The sequence below is a fragment of the Vulpes vulpes genome, chromosome X (genome assembly GCF_048418805.1).
Source record: "Vulpes vulpes isolate BD-2025 chromosome X, VulVul3, whole genome shotgun sequence".
Classification (NCBI taxonomy): Eukaryota; Metazoa; Chordata; class Mammalia; order Carnivora; family Canidae; genus Vulpes; species Vulpes vulpes.
The window spans coordinates 17406551-17427980 of NC_132796.1; the positions used below are offsets into that span (position 1 = coordinate 17406551).

The 21430-nt window shown below is 36.7% G+C and overlaps 1 protein-coding gene and 1 long non-coding RNA gene across 10 annotated transcripts in view; one reads left to right on the forward strand and one right to left on the reverse strand.

Annotated features, from left to right (window-relative positions):
• The window catches only part of LOC140596234 (uncharacterized), a 45638-nt gene extending 25600 nt beyond the window's left edge, over positions 1-20038 (reverse strand). Inside the window, exons 1-3 of one of the 2 annotated variants that reach the window (XR_011998269.1) lie at positions 19923-20012; positions 16773-16966; positions 15925-15967 (exon numbers count right to left, since the gene is read on the reverse strand). This is a non-coding gene — a long non-coding RNA (uncharacterized lncRNA). Of the gene's footprint in view, positions 1-12420; positions 15968-16772; positions 16967-19922 lie in introns of those variants that run through there. The other variant, XR_011998267.1, reaches the window with a different exon arrangement.
• The window catches only part of CNKSR2 (connector enhancer of kinase suppressor of Ras 2), a 274913-nt gene that overhangs the window by 244801 nt on the left and 8682 nt on the right, over positions 1-21430 (forward strand). For 4 of the 8 annotated variants that reach the window (XM_072744442.1, XM_025997461.2, XM_072744443.1 and 1 more), the window contains one exon: positions 17365-18717. The exons of the other annotated variants lie outside the window; for them this stretch is intronic. In XM_072744442.1, coding sequence (XP_072600543.1) covers positions 17365-17369 — 5 coding nt within the window. In that variant the 3' untranslated portion in view covers positions 17370-18717. Of the gene's footprint in view, positions 1-17364; positions 18718-21430 lie in introns of those variants that run through there. 8 annotated transcript variants of the gene reach the window in all.

Genomic DNA, 21430 nt, shown 5'->3' on the forward strand with positions numbered 1-21430 from the left:
GTTATTTCCTCTTCAGAAAGTTTCATAGATACCGAGCCACCAGCTGTTATTTTACAAATAAGGGGGAAAGTGGATATAAAAATCAGGGGACCACATTACAACAATTTGCAAGATTTTTAATCTTTGTTCTTGTATCCCTCAATTGATACCAGAATGTGTCACAATAGAGTATTAGAACCATAGATACCTTGGCCTTCTACAAAAGTTAATAAAAAGTATGGAAATAAGAATACCAGAGATCTCTACTAACTTACTGTTTTAGACCAGAGTCCTATCCCTGATCAGCCATATTTCTTGGTCAACTGCATTCCGTAGTTCCTAAGAATTATCATTTCTACACTGTAACCCAGCTGACATCCCCTATAAGTCATAGCTTCAAATTATAGAAACAATTTGCATTCACACCTCTTCATATTAAGCCTTTTTAATAAAACAATAATGTCTTGGTATAGTAAAAAAAAACTATATTATCAGTTTCTGCTCTAAAAAGATTAGGGGTGGCATTCGAATATTTCTGTTTATTGTATTACTTGCTATAATATACCCAGTGCTAGATATGTGCTGACTATATATACAGGACAAGGCTATTTCTTGAAGGTGATCTCTTTGTTACAGTTTTTAGAGAATACATGGAGAGATTTTATAATGTATGCTTTAATGAAAAGTAATAGTGAGTTCCATTGTCCATGTTCCTTGAGATTTTCACACAAAACCAGGGCTGCATCCCTCCCAACTGAATATTAACATAGTTGATGGTAAAAACAAACTAGATTTAGCCCTTCAAAAATACATGCCTAAAGTTCATTGAGCATGTGGGTATTAAACAAGGTTTCTAGACTGCACTTCATTGTTATGGAACCAAGACTAAATAAATATTAAAGAAAACTATTTTAGGGATTTATAGCTTGCAGAATACTGTGTATACCATTGGAAGAAGAAAGACATAGGTGTCCAAAAATTGGTTTCTGATCAATTATAATATGGAGAATGAAAAAGAGTGGAATCACTTTTCTTCTATAATTCCAGCCAAAATTCAGCATTTCCACCTATTAATCTGAGCCGTGAGTTTATAAATAACTTTCAGGTTTTTAGAGTTTAATAAATACACCCCAATAGTGATAATGAGACAGCCAGATGATACAAGTGACTCACTGTTTAAATATCAGTAATATTTCCGCTGCTGACATCAAATCACAGTCTTCAGTTTATGAAATGTGTAGGGAAGTTCTATGCTTGACTGGTATTCAGAAATATCTTTTTAATATATTGAGATGATTAACAAAAAACAGGAGCTTTAAGCTAATTAAACTATTTTCACAAAATGCAGAGCTATTCTATTTCACTGTGTCTTAAGTTAAAAAAAGAAAAAGAAGGAAAAAAGACATAATGCAGTTTCTTTTACTTGATAGTCATCAAAAACCTACTAAACAGGGTTTGGTTAGCATCCCAAAGGTGAGTCATAAAAGCAGTCATAAACCAGATGTTTTTAACACATCATAAACCAGATGTTTTTAACACATATATATCTGACCAATGACTAAAAACTCCAGAACACTTTATTTGCAGTTGAGTTTAACAGAGTTAAATTGATGAGTATTGTGCATATAAAGTTATAATTCTTATGGCTAAAGAATAGGAGCAATCTAGAATCTTCTTCTGATATAAAAAGGAATAGGCTGCCCTTGAGTTTCCAATCATGACTTATCTATTGGTTTCCAAGTTAAGTACAGTTATGATGTATTAAAAATTTATTTGCCTAACCAAGCTTTTATTCAATCCATTGCTCAATTTCTAAAATCTCCATCTGACATGCTTGTATATTACTGCCAGAAGCTCATAATTCAAGTAGTTACTGCCCAATTAAATGAAAGCGTGAGTTTATAAAGCCATTAGGTTTGAGAAAGGTAGAGTACTATGCTGTAGTTGTCTCTAATGAGTGACTGAATCTTTAGACAAACTACTTAATTGATCCAGTGATATAAGAAATTGGAGATTTTTAGTGATTGGAAACTGCTTATTTAGACCTAAGGTGATCTCAATCCAGCTTTCAAAGATTATTAAAATAAAAGTATGTTATATTCTGAAAGTTAAAATGGAATGAACAAATGGGTAAATCACTCAAATCTTTGAGTAAATTTTGGCTACTCTTTTTCTGTTAAATTCTCGATATTTTATAAATACTAAGATAAATAGATATGTAATATGGCATTTCAAAATGGTAAGATGGGGCAGCCCCGGTGGCGCAGTGATTTAGCGCCGCCTGCAGCCCAGGGTGTGATCCTGGGGACCCAGGATCGAGTCCCACATCGGGCTTCCTGCATGGAGCCTGCTTCTCCCTCTGCCTGTGTCTCTGCCTCACTCTCGCTCTCTCTGAATGAATAAATAAATAAATCTTTAAAAAAATGGTAAGATAGTTAAGTAATAGTTATGTCATAATAGCAACTATTTTTTTCTAATCTCTGTGGTACAGAAACCTAGCCATTCAAAATCTTCCTAAAGACTAAATTTTAGACATAGCAGTAAACCCACATAAGCAATTCGGCTGCAACCCCTTCCAACATCTCAGTGTAGCAAGGTGATAAGTTTTTTTTGTTTTGTTTTGTTTTCGCAGTTCCTTCTAATCAGCCTCTGTCAACAGAGGACCTTGAGAGAGTATAGTTGTAGCTGTATTTATAATAAAAAACTCACCCTCAGTCTTAGTAAAATTCTGACTCACCTCATCTACTCCTAGTATGAATGACATGTGAATAACTTGACAATCTAGGTCATTCAAACAAAATACCCTTTAGCAGTGGCTAAACTATCACTTCATATAAGGTCTAGATCATTCTTTCTTGACATAACAATGCCATAAATAGCATCTTTTGACCTCTGTGACCTACCTTCCTAAGGTTCTCTCCTCTGACACATAGTTCACATCAAAGACTTGATGCAGATCCTCTTAGCTAAAATTGATAATCTAATGAGGTAAAGCTTCTTGCCCAGTTGTTCAGTAGAGCTCTTTATTCAATGTTCAGCTTACATCTCACATTCTTAGACATTAAATTAAAATGTATTTCAGTGATTTAATTCAATTCAAGCAATATTTATGAAGCAGCCAAAGTGTTCTGAATACCCACTCTGTTAAGTGCTGGAAAAACAAAGATATTTTTTTAAAATCACATAATCAGTGTTTGTCATCTCATGGGAGCAAAAAACATCCAAATGTAACAGTATAGCATGTTAAGTGTTTTAAAAGGTAAACGTGTTAAGTTCCGCAGGAGCACTTAAGAAGTCTTGATTATTTCTACCTTGCAAAATAAGGCAAGACTTCACAAAAGCTGTGACATTTGAGCTGGATAAGTAAAATTTTACCAAGAAGGGATCCCTGGGTGGTGCAGCGGTTTGGCGCCTGCCTTTGGCCCAGGGCGTGATCCTGGAGACCCGGGATCGAATCCCACATCGGGCTCCCGGTGCATGGAGCCTGCTTCTCCCTCTGCCTGTGTCTCTGCCTCTCTCTCTCTCTCTGTGTGACTATCATAAATAAATTTTTAAAAAATTAAAAAAAATTTTACCAAGAAGAAAAGAAAGGGGGGGGGGCTGCATTCTACATGTTTAAAAAAAAAAGGTAGCACCAGCAAGGGCAGAAATAGAAAAAAAGAATAATTTAGAGAAATATGGCATGTATATAGATGAGTAGAGATGAGATAAAAACTTATGCTAGAACTAGAATAAGAAGGCCCTGGTATATCCATACCCAGAAGTTTGGGTTGTATCAAAAAAAAAAAACATGATGGAGAGCCTATGGAGATCTCATTAGGAAGATGACATAATCAGATGCAAGTTTCAGCAAGGTCACTCTGATGGCAATGTAGATGCATCGGTGTGGGAGAATACAAGTGATAGGGTTAGAAATTTAGTTAGAAAATTATTTCAGCAGTTCAAATGAGAGAAGCAAATGTGTAGGCAAAAAGTTATCTGCTAACAGAAAATCAACAGGTAAAGACTTGAAGACTTTAATGGAAGTATGGAGCACGCCCCAATGGGGAATTGGAAATTGAGCTAACCAAGCACTAATAAGAGGTCTGCCAAGTAGTCTTGAGTGACCAAAACTCAGAAAACAAATTTAGAATGGTGCCAGGCAGCATGGATATACAATTTTCTCTAGAATTGCTTAGTGGCCAGGCAGGAGTAAAAAAGCAGATGGTTGATTATTGGAAAGTATATGAGTAGTGCATTTTCAAGAGGGTGAGGGAATTGAAGGGTCTTGTCAGAGTGGTCCAGATTGGATAAGGAAGTGAAATCTTCACGGGGCTGCATTCTTGAGATCAAAGATTAGATACAGTGGAAGAGACAGAAGGAGCAGAAATGGGAATCAGGGAAAGCTGTAATACTTCAGAGGTGACATGGTTCACCATGATGATAAGCTGAAATGCGTGATGTTTTTGGATTTGAAAGCAAGATCCAACACAGAGGGCACTTATTTCAAAACAGTCTTCAATATCTCACTTTTATGTTTGCATCTTGAAGAAATAATACTTAGAATACCTTGCCACATTAGTATTTAAAGTAAGCTATCTAATTGCAAAAGGGAAATACCCATTGATATGGGAAATAAATCGCATTTATATTAATATGATTTATTACATATTTCAGTTTAGTGAAATATATTCGATGAACATAACCTGAATTATAAGGAAATGAAAATTGAAGCTGTTTTAACATGCTACCTCAATGCTAAAGTCAGTGTCAATTAACCTGGTTCATTCAGGTTTACAGCATCATTAACTGATCAGTCTTTGAATAAAATAATTTTAAAGATGATATCAAGGACACTGAATGGAATGACTGAATACCATGTATTTATCCTTTACTTTCACTGGTGTCTCAAGAAAACTCTTTTTTCCTTCCTGTGAACTATACCTGTCTGTTGAATGAAAGACATTTTAGTGATTTATCTTTTCTATAAAGGTATGCTACATAGTCTGGACTTGAAATACAATCTGCGAAGCCAGGCATGCCCATAAATCTGAATCTTTCATTCTTTTCCCATGTAGAAAGAGAAGATGTTTTCCCACATGGAAAAAACACTAAAATAGAATTGCCTTCCCTGAGGGAAAGCCAATACATCTGTAGTATGGTGCATTTTGTTTAAATCTCGTATGTTTATTGAACAGCAATCTATCCAAATAACACCTAACTTTTTTTTTAAAATGAGTGCTAACTACTAGCTAATGTCCTTGCATAATGTAACTCATTTCATCCTTACAACAATCCTAAGAAGTAAATGCTGACTGTCCTCATCTTCTAGAAGAGGAAACAGTTTAAAGAACATGTGTGATCCAGGACTCCCAGCTAGTGAGCAGCAGAGCTGAGATTCAGGCTAAGACATCCTGATGGCAAAGTGAATGCTCTCAACCACTTACTGCCGCCCCCCAGATATATCACTTTAATTCAGGTTAAAATTTAGCAAAATGTTTACTTTTTCTGTAGACCTATATAAAAGAAACTAAAATTTTTAGGTTTTATTACAGCAGATCAAGATCACCATTAATATGCTCCATCAAGTGAAGCGAAAACTCATGCATCACTTTACCTTTTATTACTAAAAATTGTAATTTGTGTAGTTTCCAATTTTAACTTAACACTATCCAAAAATCATGTACCATGACATCTGTCAACAGTGAAACAATTCCACCCCATGAGTCAAAACTCTTTCTTCATATTTTAAAGCTTGGCAGGATTCCTTTCACAGCTCTTTGTGCCAAGGTAATATTGGGATATTAGAAAAAAAAATAACTACTTGCAAAGAATCAAGTCTTGAGACCGATTTGAAAAGTATCTCATGTGGCACCCCAAGTTTATTGCAGTTTTTCCTTTCAGGTTCTTCTTTATCCATCTTCATTGAAACAATCTAAATATTTCTGCCCCCCCCCCCTTTTTTAATCAGCTAAAGGATCTTTTTTATTTATTTATTTTTTAGTCTTTTGGTGGAGGTAGGGAGTGGAAGAAAAGCCACAGATTTAGGAGTACAGTCAGGAGATGCCACTGATCTTCCCAGTTCCTCTTCGCAGATGCCAAGTCTGAGGTATTGTAGGTTACTTGGTTTTCTCTCATGATAAAACATTACTTCCCAGGGCACCTGGGTGGCTCAGCTTGTTAAGCTTCTGCCTTCTGCTCAGGTCATGGTCTCTGGGTCCTGGGATCCAGCCCCACGTTGGGCTCCCTGCTGATCAGGGAGTCTGCTTCTCCCTCTCCCTCTGCTACTCCCCTTGCTTGGCTCTCTCTATCTCTATCTCAAATCAATACATTTTAAAAATAAAGAATCTTTAAAACATTACTTCCTATCATCTCTTACAAATCCAAAAAGTCAATTCACGTGCCTTGTAAGGAACTATTAACAAACGCAACATTCACACTTTCATCTGTTTCCAACTTCTAATTTCTCACTTGTACTACGCAGTAGGTAGTATGAAAATTCATTACTAAAGTGAACTCTAGTGAAAATCTCACAGTTTCTGCATATTCTTTTAAAATATTGTACGTAGAAGCACTTTACAAAGTGGAAAGCAAAATAGAAATGTGTTGGTATCACACTCCTTGTTATTACCAAGCTAACAAGCTAAATTGATTTGCCTTCAGAATGTTTACACTAAATTGAAGAAAAGTAAAAGTTGTTCAGGGCTATTTCTTAGGGTTTTTTAAAAAGGAATTCTAATTAGATTATATGAGTTTTATAAAAACAATTATGCCTCTGTTAAACTCCTAGGTCCTATTTAAGAAAACCAAATTCAGAACTAGTAAATAAATTACGACTTTGAACCCAGAACTGGCTTTTAATTTAACATTTTAGTAGTTAATTGGTGTGGGTATCCATAACCCACCTTCCTTAGCAGATTGCCATGGCAACTCCTGAGGTATAGTACCAGTACCCTGAAGCTTCAGGCTTTGTCAACGCTAAATACAGAAGCTGCATTTGATTTTAGCTTGTCTGTTTCTATGGGGAGCAATGTACCACAGTTCTTTACACTTCCCAGGCTTACTTTTTCATTACCATGGAGACCAGATCTGCCCACACAACCAAGATCTGAAACCATGCCTAGTATGGCTAAAACTAAGGCCTTGGGAACCAAGGCCTTCTATAATTAAAGTGCATTGTTTTGTTAAAGAAGAGTTCCTGCTTCTGCTTTTGAAGTATATTGATTTTCCACAAAGAGAAAACAGGCTTTCTAGTCCTGTGCTAAAGATTTACAATAAAGACAAAGAAAATGTCATGATGACATTTTCCTTGGTCAGGTTATGGTTTTGTGTATATTTATGGTGTATACTCTGCATAGTCAGTTACTACAGAGTAATGTTTCATTTCAAATTATGTGACAGTATTACCTAATAGTTAACACATTTAATGTACACTTTATGGTGGTCTTAAAATGCTGCTTTTAATTTTAGTGTGGGATTGTGTAAATTTGTTTCTAAAGCCAGTATTGGTATTTTTTAAGTTAGTTCTTCACTTGCTCACAATAAAATCTGTGTGAGAAAAGTTATTCTAGAAATTTGGTAATAACTATACAGGGATTTAACAAGAAAGGATTGGTGTGATTTATCACTATAAATCCAATATAGCACATCCAGATACAGCTGATGAATTATCTCTGGAAGATCATACACACTAGTATAACTATATACTAATGTATCCTTGTTTTCAGTTTTTCAATTTTATATTATTGTGGTAGTAACATGGTCATACACACACACACACACACACACACACACACACACGTATCACAAAAAGGGCCAAAGTTCTACAGAGTTTTTGATGCTCATATTTGTTAATTACACCATAGCTGCTGTTGGAGACTCTGCTGTACACCTCCCCGCCCAGTGGCCCCAGTCAAAACAGATGGTAAAGGAGTCTTTAACTGGAACTTGAGAATCCCAAATTCACCCTTTGATTTGCACATCGTTACAAATTCCTATCTTTAATTTGATGGGGGTTTTTTAACCCTAGAGAAGGTAGCATGTGTCCTTGTGTTAAGGTAAACACACTAAATAGGAATTTTTTTTAAAGCCTGGCTCCAATGAAATATGGATTGTCCTTAATTTTTTCAGAATATTATGAATAAGCACCATAAAGTTGCTATGAATTAATTAATTAATTTACGAGTAGAAAACAAATTTATTAGTATAATTAGATTTTTTGTTTTGTTCACTAGCAGGAAGTTAGCAATTCATTGCTATATTCGAATACAAATTAAGTTGTATGATACAGAGAACCTTCTGACATTTCAAACAGTAGAATTTTGCAAAATGAGCTATCATCCTATTGAAGTCCCTGTGTGATTCTCGTTTTCTGTAATTACACTGATGAGTGTGAAATTCAACATGAGATGCTAAATGTTAAACACAGATATAGCTGGAAACCTTTTGCAGTAGCTATAAAGTCATTTGTATTTGTCCATAAGAACAGTAAGAGTCAGCATATCTCTAACTCTTTAGTAAAACTTTCTTTAAAAGGGCAGTGCCATACAATTTTGTCAGGAGGGGGGAAAATGAAACTCCTATATAATACGGCATTTTTTAAAAGTAGTCTTCATGTGTTCTTAGATTCTATAGTTTTCCATCCCAAAAGCAAGATGAGTATGCTGATCCAAAATGTAATAAACAGTAATTTCAAGGCAACTAATATTGAGTTTAAAGACTTATTATTCTACCCTCTGAGTTTTTTGCTAAGATGATTGTGATAAGCTGTTTACATCCATGCTGTATTTCTAAGAAACATGATTTTATAGTGATTTTTACCAAAATAATGTTTTTTTCTTATAATGGACACAATACATTTTGAGTACCTAAAAATGTAATAATTTTAATATTATACTATGCAGAAGACTTTAACAATGGGAATTTATGAGAATAGTTTATGGTGTAAGTACTATAGATAGAAAAATAAGAGAGAATATGAAAATTATTCATTAAAGTGAGAGATTAGATGTATAACATATTCAAGGTAAAGAAAAATAGGAATTCTGATAAGTAGCTGTTACACTACAATTTTAGGCTCTTATAAACGTCTCTTGAATTTTCTCTTTGATATTTCTTGGCACTTGTTTTGCTGGGAAAGGTATTTTTGGTTGTCCTTATTGCTACAAAATTTAGTTGGCACACGGTGCCCCTAAAGCAGTTCCTCCTTGCCAGTGTTGTTAATGAGGAAATGATCCCAAATATCAGGCTGGTATGCCAAGGAGGTCAGTAACAAAGCAGTGACATTTAGAAGTTAGTGAAGAGGTAAAATCAATATTGCAACTTTTTGTAATATTATAAGCTCATCCAGAAGTAAGCAGAAGTCCACCTCAAGCTTCTACAATCATAAGCAATGTTACATCATGAAAGGAGATAATGTCTTTAAATTTTTAACTTAAGAATTACTTTTTCTTACTCTACTCCCAAATACACACACACACACACACACACACACACACACACACACACACCCCTACACATGCTTTGATGTACTCTTGTCAAAAAGGATTTACTATTTTACTTACTTTTGAAGATCAATACCTCTTTTTCTCCTTACTTAGTCTCAAGTGGATATTGTGATACTGGAGCTGATACTAAATGATACTTTTTAAAACGTAATTCCACCGATGTCAAGATGGCAGTACTTTGAGGATAGTATATGAGTTTAATACAAGAATAAGAGTAGGGCGGACTCTATAAAGCACAAGCTCACAAAGATCTTCGTTACTGCTAATTTGAAAAATATATATGTCTTCATTTATTCTAATCAAATTTTCAAGAATTAGGTTGTGCCATTGATTGTCTAGTTACTAAAGAAACAGGCAATAGTACAATTTGCAGAGGATAAAAATTTATCAATTACAGGTCATTTTTGCTAATCAGCAACTTGGAAGAGGATATACAGCAAAGTCTTGTTTACTTTGAGTAGATTCTGATGGATTGAACATACTAAATGTATCTTTACAACCCCCATTCCCCAAGAACAGATACCCTTACCTGTTATTCCACCAAAATGTCTGATTTGGAGCATTCAAGTCAAGTGTGACAGGCAAATCAAATAGCTTGGGTCATGGAAGTATAATCAGTGTTCTGAAGACATTTTTACCACCCAGTCACATAAGCAGTTCATGTCTAGATAAGATTGGAACTACTTCTTAATGCTTATGAGGTAGCAAAGAGAATGTCATAAAAGGGTTAGAAGTACCATAGAAGAACCCACTGAAAGAAATAAACAAGAAACCAATTGAGATGTATCTGGTCCCAGTTTGCCTTTTTATTTTGGCAGACCAGATATAGTAACAAATGAAATGTTGTGTCAATATCATTTACCTTTTCACCCCATTGGAAGTTCTCGTCAGTGAGTTATTTCATACCAATTATCATCCAGAGTGAATATGATTTAATTATACCCTTTTACTATAACTATATAAGGTTGTGGTAGAGGTTGAAAATTCTCATAAATTAGGGTGCCTGGCTGGCTCAATCAGAAGAACATGTAACTCTTGATCTCCAGGTTGTGAGTTCAAGCCCCATGTTGGGTATGGGGATTACTTAAATGAACTTTAAAAAAAAATCTCATAAATTAAAAAATATGCATAGGGGTACCTAGGTGGCTCTGTTGGTTGAGCATCAGACTTTTGGTTTCAGCTCAGGTCATGAGATCGTGGGTCGAGATCTCAGGGTCGTGAGATTGAGCCCTTACCAAGTTCTGTACTTAGCATGGAGTCTGCTTAAGATTCTCTCTCCCTCTCCCTCTGCCCCTCCTGCTCATGTTCTTACTCTCTAAAATAAATAAATAAATCTCTAAAAAATATTTGCATTATGCATCTCTAAAGTGCTTGGTATAAAAAAATCTATTTCTTATAGTGGGTTCATGCCTCAGACTTCAACTATGTTACCTCTGGAGCTATTTTGTCTGGAAATGAAAATTTTAGAGACTATTCTAAAATAAGTAATCATTAATCATAAGACGGTGCAACAGTGATGCCTGAGTGGCTCAGCTGGTTGAGCATCTACCTTCAGCTCAGGTCATGATCCCAGGGTCCTGGGATGAAGCCCTGCTTCAGGCTTCCTGATTAACAGGAGGCCTGCTTCTCCCTCTCCCTCTGCCCCTTCCTGTGCTTCATGCTCTCTTTCTCTCTTTCTCTCAAAATAAATAGCAATAAGTAAAATCTTTTTTTAAAAAGTATAGGTTGCAACAGCAACCCATTCTGCCAGTAAGCTGCCATCCACCCACATTGCTGAAAGAAAAATTTGCCAGGAATGGTTGACTTTTTATTAAGGTATCTCATTGGAATTTAATATGATTTTTAATAATAATCTCAAATAATCTTATCTATGAACTATTGGAAAATATGGATGAATTAGCATGGAATGGTTTAAGAGTGATCTAAATGTTTTATACGGTAGAAAAGAAACTTTTCCTCTGCCTTATTAGGTCTTCTGCCTGGGGGCTGCATATTAAACTGACTAATGACAGATTAACAGAAGAAAATGTATGTAAATTTTATCTTCTGTCAGCATTTTAATTTTATCTGCACAGAGGCCTTCAAAGAATAGAAGTGGTTAGACCTGGAAGCTTATATACCATTTTAACAAAGGACAATGAGTTGTAGAGAAATGACAAGATAAAGGAAAGGGGTTTGGGCTTCTAGGACCATAAATTGTGGAAAAGTAAATATATGAGAGAAAGTAATGCAAGATAAGGGTTATTTTAGTAAGGTTTGTTTGTGCAAACCCATATTAATGTCAATTTTCTGTCTTCAATGATAAGGGTGTTCTTCTCCTGACATGGAAGAGGAGAGGAAGAACACCTTCATAAAGAAAAGTTTATGTCCTGCTTTTAGCCAGATCAGGAAATAGCCAAAGGTCTTTCTATGTTTGCTGCTTCTTAATTACCTTCAGCTCAAAATAATTCTTGTGCCCAAGTGGCATATTTTGGGGTGGCATATTATGATCCCCTTCAGTTTTAAAGTCTATTGTAAGCATCACAACTCAGCACATACATATATACATTTGTTTTAACTATCTTCTTTAAATGTGCCCTGACTTTCAAATGTTTTTATTTTCTATGTATTCCAAATGAATTTAATCAATTAAAATTAATATGCCTATACATCATTAATGTAATCATATATTATGATTACATATAATATACATTAGGATAATTGTATATAGTCCTATAATTGAGTCTAAATATGTATATATATATATTTGTACTTAATAAAGTAGAGCTTAATTTTATTGGTAATCCTTAACTATAAAATTTTAAGACAGAAATGGACAAAGGGTTGTGCAACTATGCCATGAACTCTCAAATTAGACTACCATCTTTGTATATCCCTAACATCTGATATAGTATATACACCCATACCCATTAAATCCTCATTGAACAATGCATTGTATAAAAATGAATTCCTCCCATTTTCTTTCTTTTTTTTTTTTTTTTTTTTTTTTTGAGGAGTAGCAGAGGGAGTGGGAGAGAGAGAATCTTAAGCAGGCTCCATGCCCAGCACAGAACCTGATTCAGGGCTAGATCTCATGACGTTGAGATCATGACCTGAGCCAAAATCAAGAGTCAGACACTAAACCGACTGAGCCATCCTGGAGCCCCCCCAACCTCCCATTTTCTTTCTTTTTTTTTACGATTTTTTTATTTATTTATTAATGAGAGACAGAGAGAGAGAGGCAGAGAGACAGATAGAGGGAGAAGCAGGCTCTATGCAGGGAGCTCGACGTGGGATTCGATCCCGGGTCTCCAGGATCAGGCCCTGGGCTGAAGGCGACCCTAAACCACTGAGCCACCCGGGCCGCCCCCATTTTCTATTTTAAAATCTGATTGGTGATATTTAGGATGACAATAGAATGTAGCCAAATTCCAGAATGCATTTTTCTGAAATATCTATAGACACTTCATTGAAAATAAACTGGTGGTAAATTGAATTAACATATCAAGTACTTCTGTGACTATTAAATCTAAAAGACCTCTTCAACTGTTGCTAATATATGTTACATTTATTTTTTTTTAAAAAGATCTTATTTATCCATTCATGAGAGACACAGAGAGAGAGGCAGAGGAAGAAGTAGGCTCCATGCAGGGAGCCTGACATGGGACTTGATCCTGAGTCTCCAGGATCACACCCTAGGCTAGAGGCGTCGCTAAACCCCTGAGCCACCCGGGCTGCCCTATATGTTACATTTAAAGGGTACTTTGGATGGCCTTTATTTCGGATAGTGATTTATAATGCAAGTAGAACAAGCCAGAATGGGTGGTATACTCGTAATAACTAATTAAGTCCTAAATGCACTCCAGTGTCATAGTATAGCAATAGGTACATTAAGATGAGATACTACTTTCATAAGGAAATACTCTATCTCTTGTGAATTACACACAGAGGATAGAACTGTGATTTGGCAATTTAGAAGAACATTCTAATTATCCGGAAACAGTATTTCCTTATCTGTTTTGCCTGTGGCTAAGTTTATCAAATATTTTATTTTACATGGAATTGCTAATTAAAGAATGTGAACAAATTATGTTATCTTTTACTATTTATCACTCTATTTAAAAAAGAATACTTTGTCATGAAAATTTTCCTTCTCATTCATAAAGTAAAAATAACAACTTTTCCAGTTCCTTCCCCCTATGGGATTAAATAAAAAATAGGCAAACAGTATTTTTTTTTACATCTGATATCCTGTCTTTTTTAATTTAAACTTTTACAAGAAAATAGGCCCTCAAAACTAAAGCCACAATTAACAAATCTCTGTCTGAACATTCTGAACCAAGGTATCAACGCACTCTTTCATACTGAAACTAGACAATTATCACCAATTATCAGTTAGATATTCCTGTTTTTCAAAAAGAAAAACTTAAATCTGAATACACATTTAAAAGGTGAGGCTCCGGATAATAATGTTAAACAAGTTTGTTTTGTTTTGTTTTTGAAGCACACAAAAGGGTTCTCCTCTCCCGGAACTGTACAATGTACCTTGGATATCTTCTCTTGATCTTCTCTTGGTGACCTTTGTTTATCTGCAAGCAGCTTAAGACCAGTAATCAGTGGCCTTGCCCTTAAATTTGCTCTCAATCTCACTGATAATGGAGTAGATAGAACTAAATTTTCTTTTAGAACTTAGAAGTAGGAATCTCTGTAAGTGCTCTCCCAGCTTAAGCACCTCTTATTTCCATTTTCGTATGTTTTATTCTCTTTCATTCATTAAGGAAAAGATTTTTGCAACCTATTTTGAATTCAAACTTAATCATTCTCTTGCAGATGTTTGCGCCTATGTCCTTACCCTATAATCTAATTCTCAGGCATTTGATTGAAGGATCATCAGCTACTCCCAGGAGGCACACTATTAGAAGGCTGATTACATTTCTGAAATTTATGTCTCTAGAATCTCTATTTCTCCTTATTATTTGCATGATCCTTAGTGGGGAGATTTTAAAATTTATAAAACAAAAAAGGGAAAGAAACATCCTCCTCAACAATTGCTACAAAACACAGTTTGTGAAGAACTTGTATAGGAAGTGGATCCAGACTGGAGTAAGTTATCTTATACATGATTCAACATGGCATTACCTCTGGGTTCACCTTTCAAATCTCAAGGGGTTTAGTAATAGGGAAATGGGATCTGTTTCTTTTTATCCAGCTGGGCTGGTGGCCTTACAACTAGAGGTTTCAGTGATGAGTGGAAATTCAATAAATTATTTGTTAAGTAATATGTCAAACATTACTGATTTTTTTGAGGCAGCACAGTATGTTATTGTTGTTTCAAAATGTAATTGGTTAAAAGCTTGCTAAATAGTCAAGTTTATTTTAATAGTAGGATGCTGGGAAGATTTCTATAGTTAGGATACTGGCCAAAAGAAAGCAAAACCACCAAGGGCCATATAATTTAAGGCGTGTGTTCTTTTTAAGGAATATGTAATTTCCACCTGTTCTTTTTAAAAAGAAAAAAAAATTAGTCTCACTAAAATAAATTAGTTTTAACTGGTTTGGATATTGTGACTATTGGGGGATAAATGAAGTTGTCAGCTGCAAAGAAGAGAAGTAGAAATAGGGAGTGAGAGAAAGAAAGGCCAGTGCAAATACAAAGGGAGTGAAAAAAAAGAGGGTGTTGAGAACCGGAAGGGTACTTGAAGGAGTTCAAGAGACCTATAAGTATGAGAGTCCCAGAAGTCCAAGGTAGGCTTTCATGGAACAGTATCATTTACGAAGTGGGTGGCTTTGTGTTTTAGAGATTTCCTGTCGATTAGCCACATACTACTCCATCATATCTGCCCCGCCTGCCTGCCACTGCTGTTCATCATTGAGATTCAGAATGCACGGGCAGACAGTTAATTCAGTGGGCTTGGGCCTGGAAGTATTTCTATAGTCATTCTATCTGCCTCAAAAATAAAGAGGACCTATTTAACACTACAGAAAAATAAAGATTTAAAGAATCTATTCAAGCAGTTTACCAAGGCCTCCTTTATCTTGCTGTATTCTCTGTAGACCGAGATGTTTGCATCTATTTCCTTGGCCAAAATCTTGAAATTGTTTGTGCTGTGACATGTAGTGTTGTACTTGTAGAACTTGTGACTTACATACTTGTATATGCAGTATGGACTGCCACCAGCCAGAGCAGCCCTACCCATGGAATAGCCCCCACCCGATGGGTCTGGCCTCATGCAGGAGGTCACAGGCTCCTGACATCCATGCCCAGAGATTTGGATTCCATAGATGAGAGGTAGGGCCCAGAAATCTGTGTTTAACAAGCAAACCTCCACCCCTAAGATTTGCTAGCCAGTGGCCTGACCACTGCTAGATGAATGGACACCTCTCCCTGAGGAGTCAGCTTCTCTTCTACTAGTCCGTGTGGACTGGGAGCTAGTGGAAGCCATCCTCCCCCCACCATCCAGCACTTGGGCAAGATGCTCACCTGAGAAGGGGTTTGCAGTCTCTCCGGGTGCAATCCAGCAGTCCTATAGAAACAATATCATAAATGTCATTAAATGTGACTTAATTTGAGCTCTTGGTCAGATTTAGTATGGGTTAGATGCTCTAGAAATTCAGCCCCTCATGAAACATTGTTTCTGAGGGGAAGAGAGGAATTACAATTTACAAACTGTTTGAATTGGATAGACAAATTAGGAACAGTTTAAATTTAGAAACAACCTTGTGTCCAAGGTAGATTGCCTCTGATTTTGCTGTCTGAAACTCCTTGACCTTATGAAGTTAAGTGGTAGGAGCCAGAGCTCGCATTCTGGTACTGTAATTTCCTAAAATGCCATATTGGCTTTTATTTCATTTGACCTACCTATGCTTACTGAGTTCCAAGTCCCTTTTCTGCAAAAGAAGGATATGCTGTGAGAAATATAGTTCTGCTGATTTCTGAACTGCGCTGCATCCTGTTATCTAGATACTGTGCTGTGAGCAACATGCACCCTTCCATTTTCTGAGGGAGGTGGTAACGAACAACACGCTTTATCTGTTCCCTCTCCCACTTCATTGCTGCTTGATCTAACTCAAAAAAGGATGCTACAGGATGTTGGAGATAAAAATCTGCCTCGGGCTAGAAAGAAAAAGATACTGCTGATTTGTGCCTGATGACAATATTTGGATGCCCCAAAACCCAAAATAAAATGAACCGAAAGAGACTACAGTTTCTTTTATCCCGATTGTTCTTTGTCTCCCAGGTCATTCAAAAATCTCAGTCTCTTGCTGTTTCCTAGTTCCTTCCCACGTGGCTTAGGCTCAGGGGTAAAGTCCTCATTTCATCACATTTACCCTGTAAGGGCTTTTCATTTCTCTCCACTTGGTACTGGTCAGCATGCGGCCTGCTTGTCGGAGCCACATGAGCTGTGCTCTTCCGTGTCGCTCATCAACACATGGCAGCATATGTATCAGGGCGCTTAGGTGGAAGGCAGGCCGGGAAATTTTTCCTCATGCTTCTTGGTTGGCTGAATTTGAGGGAGGATCTCCTATAGAAATGCAGTTTAATTTTCTTGAAAGACTGATCATTTTACAATGAGCACACTTTCACCATAAACTTCTCTGAGGAGAGTTACAGACGTGCACATACAAGTACAGAAGCGGGAAAAGATGTATCCGCGCTGTGTGTTATTTTGTATACGTGAGATTGGCATTTCCAAATAACCAAGCGTAAAACAAAAACTGTCCCGTTTATGGCCGAGTAGACTTGCATGCCAACAGAGAGACATGATGGTATTAAAACCATATGCAATTCTAGCCAGTTTTTTTCTCTTTTCTCTTCATGGGTATTGCATGATGGTATTTCTAATACAGATACTAATGTGCTTTGGAAATAATGGCACTCGCAGGTCTTTCATCATATTGTATCACTGCTTTATCATATTAGGCTAATACACTGCGAGAGTTGGTAGAACCTCTCCATGCCAAATCGGATCCACTTCTGTTGGCACTCAACCCATTGGACTCACAGATTGATAAGCTAATGTTTAGAGAATTTAGATCGGAGAGAGTCGGCACGGCGCAGACTCAGCATCAACCTCTTGCAAGCAACTAAACTGGCCTCGTCCTTGCTGTTTATAACAGAAAACTGACTTTTAAAAAGCTTAGATCATCAAGTGTTTTGGATTGGGGGCCTCCCTAAAGGGATGTTAAGAGGGGCAGGCCACTCTTGAGAAGAATGCAAGCTTCCTACACTGGGACTTGCTTCCTACACTGGGAGCATAAGATCAAAGCCCATCAAGATGGAGCACAGTGACAGAAAACTGCGGTTCTGTGGGAGAACAGAAGGGGAAGGGCACTGCTGGGGAGGGGCTGTGTGTGGTGACACTTCGGTTGTGTTCCCCTGACACCAGGAAAGGAGAGGGATCAGCTCCGATAACTAGAAAACCCTGGCTATTTAATGGACTCTTTGGTGGCCTCTCTAAGGCAAAGCAGAGGAAGCAAAGTCTGTGTATTAAGTGTATTTTGCATTTTTAAAACTTGACGTGCTGTATTGTACTAAACTAAGTGTAATCTTTTAAGGCAAGGTATACCCAACCTGCTCTGAAATTTACTCTGTTGATTCTATTACCAAGTGTATTCAGGTGCAACACAGAGACTGCTTTCGGTGACACTAATGAAGAAAAATCCTCATGCCAGGCTTTATTAGATTCCTCAGCTAAAATCCTAACTTTCTCCTTATTTCTTGGCACTTGTATACAAATGGTGTTGCCTCATAGGACAGGCATGAGCTATTCTTTTTCTGTAAAATTTTCCGAAACTATAGGCTGTGGTTCTCACTTTTGAAAAAGTATTTTGTCTGGATGTCTTTCAAACTAGCTTCAGATATTATTTAATACTATGTAACTGGGTCCCCTGTGGCTCAATATTGCTTATTTTCCTTCTGTAGTGGATGTGAACTTTCCTTAATTTAGTTGGATGAAGACACTCTGTAATAATTTCAATGCTAATCAATGGATATTCATACTGTGCAATGAACAAAGAATTTAACATTGTATTTGGAAATGTTCTTTCTCCTTCCTGTCGCCGCACTGTGTGGTACTGCCTAATGTGAATACTTGTAAAAATATAAATTCCTTAAAAATAAAAATATGATCAGTTGGTATCAAATCTTTTTAGATAGCTAAATAATTTGCAAAGTATGCTTGATAGTAAATATCTTTCCAAAGAGAAGTAATCTCTGCTTCTTTCTCACAAATGGAATTTGTGTTGTGAATAAAAATCACATTGATCTGCCTTATATTTGCCTCTGTGCTCTAACCATTTTACTGTGTTGTTTAAGTATATATAAAAATGATGGTTGTGGTATTTAGAAATCCATCGAAAAGCTTTTTGTTGGCATTCAATATTAGTGGGATTATCTTGGGTCATTCTCTCTGTTTAAGTCATAGTAAAATGTTATGATAAGAAGAATTTTCGTTTTTTCTCATTAAGGCATATGGGGACTCCACAGTAATTTTGGAATACAATGTCTTAGCTTTGGTTTTAAACTGTCCTCTTTATGCATTCCTGCCTGAGAGCCAGGTACTTTGACCTCCATGTCTCTGCTAGTTAAATTTTCTAAATTCTATGGGCAAATCTAGAATCTGTCATTTATGTTTGTGATTGACCCTCAAAGAACCTTCCCTGTGGATCAATAAATCAATGCCAAGGACACCAGGACTTTGCCATCTGAACTATCCATCATAAAAACTGCGGCAGTGCCCTGAAAACTCAACCACTGTCTTATTTATGGCATTAAACCACACAATTTGGCAGAAATTACATGCTTAGAGAATGAAGCATAGAATAAACTTCAGTTCTGTCTCTCTTTAGTCACATCTTTTTGGAAGTAAGCTTTCCTGTTGTGCAGAAGGGATTGACTGACACTACTATGGGCTATACTTAATTTCAATAAAGCACAAGGTCATTCTTAACATGGATGGACTTCCCATGTTCTTCTCTAAAAAGGATTCACTCAAGCTGTTCTGTTAAAGGAAAGGGTTTTTTTCTTACTTGAAATCATTTTTTCTTCATCATTTTGCTTAAAAGATGGAAATTACTTCTAATTATGAAAAGGGTGGTTGAGTACAGAGCAACAAGTAAAAGCCAGCTTTTAAAATCTTCTGCTTTTTTTCTGCTATAACAAACTGCCCTCCCTCCAGTTTTACAATGCTAGGCATAGCTATTGACTTATATAAAAGCATGAATTAAGAGATCTAATATTTAATTGTAAGACAATTCAAATTACAGGGTAGACTCCTGAATACATAATCATCTTTAGCATAAAACCTAGAAACATTAAACCTGTCTACATTGAACCCATTAAAAGTTTAATTGTCACGTTACACATAAATAAGTTGTTTATCATGGCGCGTGCTAGTAAATTAGTATTCACAGAAAATATTCCCGTGTCTCAATGCAAATGTTAATTGCCCTTCACGACAAGAATAGTGCTCCACATACGTGACACCCTCAGCCTGGAAGCCTCAGAACCCTCTGCCGCTGCACAAGAACAAATGCCTCTCACATCTGACCGGTGACTAATGCTACTATGTCCAGCCTTCTCTCCCACTTGTGACTTCGCTTTTCCCAGCCTTATGTGCTCATGACCCAGCTGTGTTGTGGAAGGAACAACTATTTCCACGAGGACATCATTGTCCAATTTTAAGAGAGCACAGTTCCCTTCCAAAACATGTACCAGAAATGATTATCTGCTGTCGGCTTGGCTCTTCAAGAGCCCAGTTGGTATATGCACCTCGTTTTGCTCTGTTTTCATTTTCTCCTCTCCTTCAGCATTGTCATTGCAGGGGCAGGGAAACGGGGAGGACACCAGGATGAAATTTTAGGTCTCCAAGTTTGTATTCTGCTCTCCTTGACGTTCACCAAAGAAATCCTGAACAAAATGACACAATAAACTGTCTTAAAAACTACACAGTCATGTGATAGGGAGCCCTCTCTGGAGTAGTTCACATATAAAGGAGAGAAACCCGTCCCTCACTTTAAATGTTGGGTGCAAAAGGCATGGTGCCTGGTAGGAGACTGGGAAGGGCAAATGAGAGGGAGGTGTATTCTGCTCAGGGAAAGTCACAGTTAGGGTCTCCGTACATACGGTACATATGGGACCATTAAGGTACAGGAGGAAAAAACATTGGAATTTCTCCTCAGGTTTTATAACTCGTCCTTTCAAATTTATTTTCTGTGTCTGCTTTATAACATGCATATCTATTAATATAGAGTAATACGTGTATGTACGTTATTAACAATAGAAGTGTTTTAACTGGTAAAGATGCACAATCAAAAAAGTTTGGAAACCACTGAGCCTGAATGTAGAGAAACACGTCAACCAAAGACCTTTTAGTATCTGAGAGATGCATGATCATCTGCTAATAAGCCATTGGCAAGGAAGTTTCGACTAATTGCATATTATTTTGCATTAGCTAATGTTTTTCTTTGAGCTTTTCTTTATCACCACCCGGGAGTCACATGCAACCTGAAACAACCAGACAGTGAATTGTTGTGATACCACATTCCTAGAGTCACCATATTTCATAGTGTAGTTAGAGTATAAATGAGACAAGAGAGGGTCTTCTTTCATCCCTGCCAAGTAAGACACAGCCAGAAATGACCTGCTCCCCTGACACAGAATACAAGTTAATCCATCAGTAACTTCATTGTGATCCTCAAATCTATCAGCCAATGAAATTTTGTATCGGAAAGAGAACTTTGTATGTTCGCTTTGTTTTAATAAAATTGGGAGAGTAAGTCATCTGACACAGGACTAATTTATACATTGTAAATAAACCTCAGTAAAATTTGGGAGGGAATTTATTCCTGCACAGACCCCCCAGTTCCTGAGTAAATTGGATACAAATTAAAATTTCATTGTAGCAGCAATACATATCCTCATTAGGAATTGCAGAAGGTTCCTAAGAAGGTTCCTATGTACAGCCAGTGGTTCGCATGTGGTCTTC